Genomic DNA, 5,744 nt, shown 5'->3' with positions numbered 1-5,744 from the left:
TAAAATCGTTCCAACACTCGGATGCTGAAAAATATATATATATATATATATATATTTATTATTCGCTCGAATCGCATAGCATCGGAAGCACGGGATCGAATCGGAAACGAATCGGAAGGGGACTTTTTCCTGTTCGAATCGAGCGTGTATAATTTATAGTATAGTATCCAGCTCGAGGATATCGTTGTTGCGCGTGCTATCACAAAAGCGTTTTCTATTTGTGGAAGTTGTTGGTTATTTATAGATGTATAGTCGTCGGTCGCAGTCTGTTGGACAGAGCGCGCGCGCGCGCGCGCCATGCGGCGTGTAACGAGCCTTAGGAAAGCGAGATCTTACGTGAAAGCCGTTAAGGCCGTTTTCAAGTTGGCGCTCGCCCGAGTCCTGAGAGAAACCGAGATTATCACCGGAGGATCCACCAACACCGCACCTAAAGGTCGTGCAAATGTCAATAAACGAGTCTCGGCAAGGACGTTCGATAAATCGTACGTTATCCTGGCTGAGATTATGCATTTTCACGAACACTCGCGGCCGAGGAATTCGCAGCGGCGGCGATTCGCCTTGCGTCATCCCATTTTTTTTTTTTTTTTCTCTTTTTTAATTAATAACTCTCCGATCAATAATAACCGGCCTTTCCTTTCCTTTCCGAACGAACAGGAACGAATTATTATTTATTTTTCTCCGTGCATTCCGAATACCAATCGATTTTATCGACTCGTCGTGTGATTCCACACGTGCGTCGCGCTTCTTCCCTCCTCCGTTCCGGTTTATTCGCGAGTGTTGGCGGATTCGGAGATGCGCGTTGCTACGTCGATACCGTTCGATCAGCCGATTCCCTCTGCCTTGTTCCGTTCTCGGAATCCTGCACGCCACGTCGTTTAGACAAACCCGTATTTAACCGTTCGGACGGATTCGTGCCGTCCAAGATTTACATAAGGATCATTGTATAACGTGCAACTTAGCGCGATCTGCTCTCTAGGAGCATCGATATCCCTAGGAAATTCTCGCAACTAAATGGTTTTTCCACGCGGAAATCGATCAAGTTTTTTTCTTTTTTTTTAATAGAAGAACGTTGAATCCGCGAGAAATATGGATAAAAAGGAAGAAATAGAGAAAAAAAGGACAGATTTTAACGATTCGATTTTAATATATAAATCGATCGTTAGATCGAGAGAGAAAAATAAATAATAGAGAGAAATAGGCGCGAAACTTGGCCACCGTGAATACCGGTATTCATTCGTATGTAACCGACAACTGGAACGAAAATCTCGATGGCAGAGGTGTAGAGAGAACAGCGTGGCGATATTCCACGTAATGCGCGCGTCGTTACGGCTAAAATCGATGTATCGACGACCTTATTTCCTTAAAACGTACACTGGCAAGCGTTGACCGAGCACCATTTCTGTGCTAGCGGGTTTTACGTGCTCCGCTACTGTGATTCATATAACCGTACGTTTTTTCTGAGGGAAAAAAAATCAGGACAATTTCTGTCTCGTCCCATACCACCTCGTTTAACGTTAACGTGGCGCTCGTGAAGATTACGAATCGATCCGCGAACCATCCAACTGGTGAAAGAGAACGAATGAGAGAGAGGGAAAAGAAAAAGGAGATTGGATTATTATTGATTTTCCTCGTTTTCCGCACGTGCGTTTGCAGAATCCTTGTCCAAGGACTCGATCGTTCTCTCTCTCTCNCTCTCTTCCCTCCTCCTTATGCAGCCAGCCAGCCAGCCTCTAAATCGAGAACACGATACATCGAGTCGAAAGTTAAACGTTGCACAACGAACCACCGGTCGCGATATCGCAATATCTTCGTCTTACATGGCACGCCGACTATGTAAACTGTCTAGAAGCGTATGCTCCAGTATCTTGTGGAACGCTCGCCTCGGCCGCACGCGTGTCCAAAGGTATACACCACCTCTGTTTCGATCGCGATCCGCACGCTGAAAATCCGAGTCGCGCGGGACGATCTTTTCGCGAGGAGAATTTTTTTCTCTTCTTCTTTTTTTTTTTTTTTTGGCGAAAAAGAAAACGGCGGATCGATCGCGCGCCTCCTCTCTCGCGGTCACCGTGAAATTAATCCACCGTGAGGAAAGTGAGAGCACCGCCTTTTCGCGTATCGCGCTCGTAACGTAAGCGCGTCGCGGTGTTTCCTACTACTACACCACCACTACCACTACTACTACTACTACTACTACTACTACTACTATTACTACTACGAGGTACGAGACGATAACATCGCGACGAGCGACTCGCGTTTTCCGTTTGGGGAATGGTTTCGAAGGGACAAAGTGCGGATAGCGCGAGCAGTGGTGTTCCACCGGTGTCGAACGGAATTTCGAGAGGACGATCCATTATACCTCGTGAACTTGTTGCTAAGGCCTCGTGTAGGAAGCGGCGGCGGCGGCGGCGGCGGTGGATCCGTTCGACCTGTCACGGTGTCGCGAGATCGATCGCGATCGATCGCGATATCGCGTACGAGGGAAATTATCGCGCGATATTCAATCGACGACGAGGTGGCGAAATAATGACGTGGATACGATGAAAGAAGAGGAGGAGGAGGAGGAGGAGGAGGAAGAGAGAAAAAAGACTCACTTGACCAAGATCCTCCAGAAGCAGCCGAAGCTGGAGCCATTTGGCACTTCGCTCGCGTACGATATAGTCATTTCCTGCCTGACCAGGTGTACACCGTCCCCGTCGCGTTTCTATCCTCTTCCTTCGTTTCCCTCCGCCACTCCGTGTTCCTCTGCCGTTCGATTTAGTTGGCACCTCGCACCGTGTCGTTGGTGTTTCCGGTGGAGAAGTTTTTACACTCGCGCACATGCGGCGCGCGGGCCGCCGTTTTCTTTCAACGATCCTTGACGATCGAGGCTCGATTGACCCGGGTTCTATCGGGTGTTTCGCCTTCGGCTTACCATCGGGTAGCTTTTAACACGATTGGACGGGACCAGCTGACCGGACGGACCGACTGTCTGCTGACTGAGCTCCACTGACAGACGACAGGACCAACAGAGAATGGGGCCCGGCTACCACCTCCACCTGGGCCTCAGTGCCGTCTACGCCTGTCCGATAACCTTCCACTTTTACCCATCCTATCGGAATACTTACTTTTTTTTCTTTTTTTTTTTTTTTTTTCTTTTCTCTCCCCTCCCACTTTTTCAATCTTTCATTACCATTTCCTTCGCTTTAATCGACCTATTTGCTCCAATAATATATCGGACTTTTACCATTGACGTAAATTAATCGGAAAATTTCTTGCGATGTATGACGCGTTACCAATAATATTAATCGGCTCGTACCGATTTTCTTCGCGTTTTTTTTTTTCGCTTTTCTTTCTCTTTCGATCGTTTCGATTAAAATTCGAATATTTTGATCGTTCGTAAAATATTTTCCTGGTTACAACGAATTTCTGGAGACGCGCTTTCGAAACCGTATCGAGCGAATTTCCGTGTACGATCGCGAACGCGAAGAATTCTTTAAAAATCGATGACACGCCTCGCCTTTCGAATGGATCTGCTTTCGAACCAAGTAAAAGGAGAGCGTTTCTGGCCTGGCTTCTGTTCGCTTCTTCGCTCGACATCAACACCGTGGCTCGGCTATTTCCACGATCTTGGCCAGCTTCGTCGACTCGTTCGCTCTACGCTTTTATATAAGAGAGACATCGCTGATTTCATCCTCGCCATCCCTTCGTTCTTCGAACGCAAGGACGATTCTCGAAATTTTTGGCCACGATTCTATTCGTCGGAAAGTTGGATAATCGAGATAATCTGTGTTCCTCGAAAAAGAAAACGATGTTTTTACGGCACTGTCGCCGTTCGAATGCCGTAACACCGCGGCTCGCCTTGCTCCGCGAGCATTTCACCGCGACATCTCGCGGCCGATTCCGATACTCCTCTCTCACCTTGCCGTGGCCTAGCCTGCGGCGGAATAGCGACCTTCTGATACCATCCACCGGTCATCCATCGCCTTTTTTTTCCGCGCATCGCAAGAGAAACACACCCATCCAATCTTCCTGTTACTCCTCGATTCTTCGATCGGAAAAAATGCTTCGCCAATTTTTGTTCCAACGTATCGATCAATCGATCATTTTCGATCTTCTCGAGAAATATCACGTTCGAAGAGAGAGAGAGAGAGATGGAAAAAAACGCGACGTGGATAGACGTTTACGCACGTGTTTGCCTCGTGTTTCGAAACGACAGGACGAATTAGTTCGGAGAAGTGATGGATAATTTTCTATTTTTATTTTTTTTTTTTTTTTTTCCTCGAAATAACGGACGGGAGCCGATCGATAACCTAGCAATAGTCGAAAGAAGAACACAGCGTAAGCGCTACGAGACGTGATATATTGAACGATACTTTTTACAAAAAAAATGCATACAATTGAACGATATTCACATATTATTAAAAAGATAAATCATACAGCTTTAATACCCTTTTGAACATTGAACACAACATTAGCCGATGTCTGAAATAATTTCTTTTCGTATTCTGTGATACGCATCCGTACGATATTCGTGATTCCCTGTTCACCGACGCTACAAGGTAGAGATAAGAACATTTCGTGACAAACTTCGTGATGACCCTAAAGAAAAACGATATTCGTTTCATTCGATATTAGAGAGAAACTATATATATATATTTATATCTTGAGAGTCTCGAGAGAGAAAAATCAATTTATCTATACCTGAATCAAGGTTGAAACTGGTATAACTCTCTGCGTGTTGTTGAGAATAGCTCGCACGATGTCGGCAGCAGCGAGTCCAATTGTCGTATTGGTGTATCCCTTTAGACATCTAACGGTGGGTCCACTGAAACCGCGAGAGGAAAGCAAAATTATTATTATTGTGATCGTTTGGACTCGAAGCTTTCGTGCAATTTCGGGGGGAAGAGTAGAGAGACATATACACTCACAGTCTGACCACCTCTTTGGAAAGTTCGTACCATCTTTCCTCGTCGGTCTCGAGGCCGATATTGGGCAAAATGTCGCGAAACTGTACACCCGCGACATTCACTCCAGACCAGAGTGGAACTAGGAAACGTGAAACGGATTTAAACGGATACGGATCGGTCTCGTCCCCACCCGGATGGGTAAAATTAGATGGCCGAAATTTCGAAATTTATGGTAAATTTAGGCGTGGCAGGTTTCGAACTCACCCTGACTGTCCCCGTGCTCGCCGATAATAGTGGCGTGGACCGAGCTAGGCGCTATTCCTAAACGATCTGCGATTAAGAAACGAAACCTCGACGAATCGACGTGAGTCCCAGTTCCGATTATTCGACTTGCTGGTAATCCGCTTATTTTCCACGTTAACCACGATAAAATGTCAACTGCGCAAGCAACAATTGATTTTGAACGGTCGTTTCGGGGGGGTTGGATGCGTGCGAGAAAATGTCGGTTCGGATCGAGTTGAGTAGAAATTTCGGATAACGAGAGATCCAGATTCCCGAGAATTTTTCAATTTTTCGATTAACTCGTCTCCAGAATTCTTATTCACACGTCGAATCTCTTCTCGAGCGTTCCAACATTTTCCAACAAATCTTTTCCCTCTCTTCAACCTGGATTACTGACGACCAGGATCACAGCGTTTGGACTGTAACCAACCAGAGTTGGTATTATGCTTTTCAGAATCTCTGAATTTCGTTGTACCAGGTCCAAGCGTGATTCACCCTTCATTTGTCTAGCACCAGCAGCTAATATGATCACCTTCGAGTTGCTTGTGATACAAAAATCTGAAATAACATTCTCCG

The 5,744-nt window shown here is 46.1% G+C and overlaps 2 protein-coding genes across 3 annotated transcripts in view; both read right to left on the bottom strand.

Annotated features, from left to right (window-relative positions):
• LOC102678898 (bestrophin-4) overlaps positions 1–3,095 on the bottom strand; it is a 35,935-nt gene extending 32,840 nt beyond the window's left edge. Inside the window, exon 1 of one of the 2 annotated variants that reach the window (XM_031510329.1) lies at positions 2,592–3,095. In XM_031510329.1, coding sequence (XP_031366189.1) covers positions 2,592–2,819 — 228 coding nt within the window. In that variant the 5' untranslated portion in view covers positions 2,820–3,095. The remainder of the gene's footprint in view (positions 1–2,591) is intronic. The other variant, XM_031510328.1, reaches the window with a different exon arrangement.
• A 1,223-nt stretch (positions 3,096–4,318) lies between these two features.
• The window catches only part of LOC102678766 (L-lactate dehydrogenase B chain-like), a 3,253-nt gene continuing 1,827 nt past the window's right edge, over positions 4,319–5,744 (bottom strand). Inside the window, exons 3-7 of the mRNA XM_031510325.1 lie at positions 5,553–5,739; positions 5,151–5,324; positions 4,908–5,025; positions 4,681–4,804; positions 4,319–4,578 (exon numbers count right to left, since the gene is read on the bottom strand). Coding sequence (XP_031366185.1) covers positions 4,411–4,578; positions 4,681–4,804; positions 4,908–5,025; positions 5,151–5,324; positions 5,553–5,739 — 771 coding nt within the window. The 3' untranslated portion in view covers positions 4,319–4,410. The remainder of the gene's footprint in view (positions 4,579–4,680; positions 4,805–4,907; positions 5,026–5,150; positions 5,325–5,552; positions 5,740–5,744) is intronic.

The sequence above is a fragment of the Apis dorsata genome, unplaced genomic scaffold, assembly GCF_000469605.1.
Source record: "Apis dorsata unplaced genomic scaffold, Apis dorsata 1.3 scaffold_221, whole genome shotgun sequence".
NCBI classification, from domain to species: Eukaryota; Metazoa; Arthropoda; class Insecta; order Hymenoptera; family Apidae; genus Apis; species Apis dorsata.
This window is presented reverse-complemented; position numbering and strand designations above follow the sequence as displayed.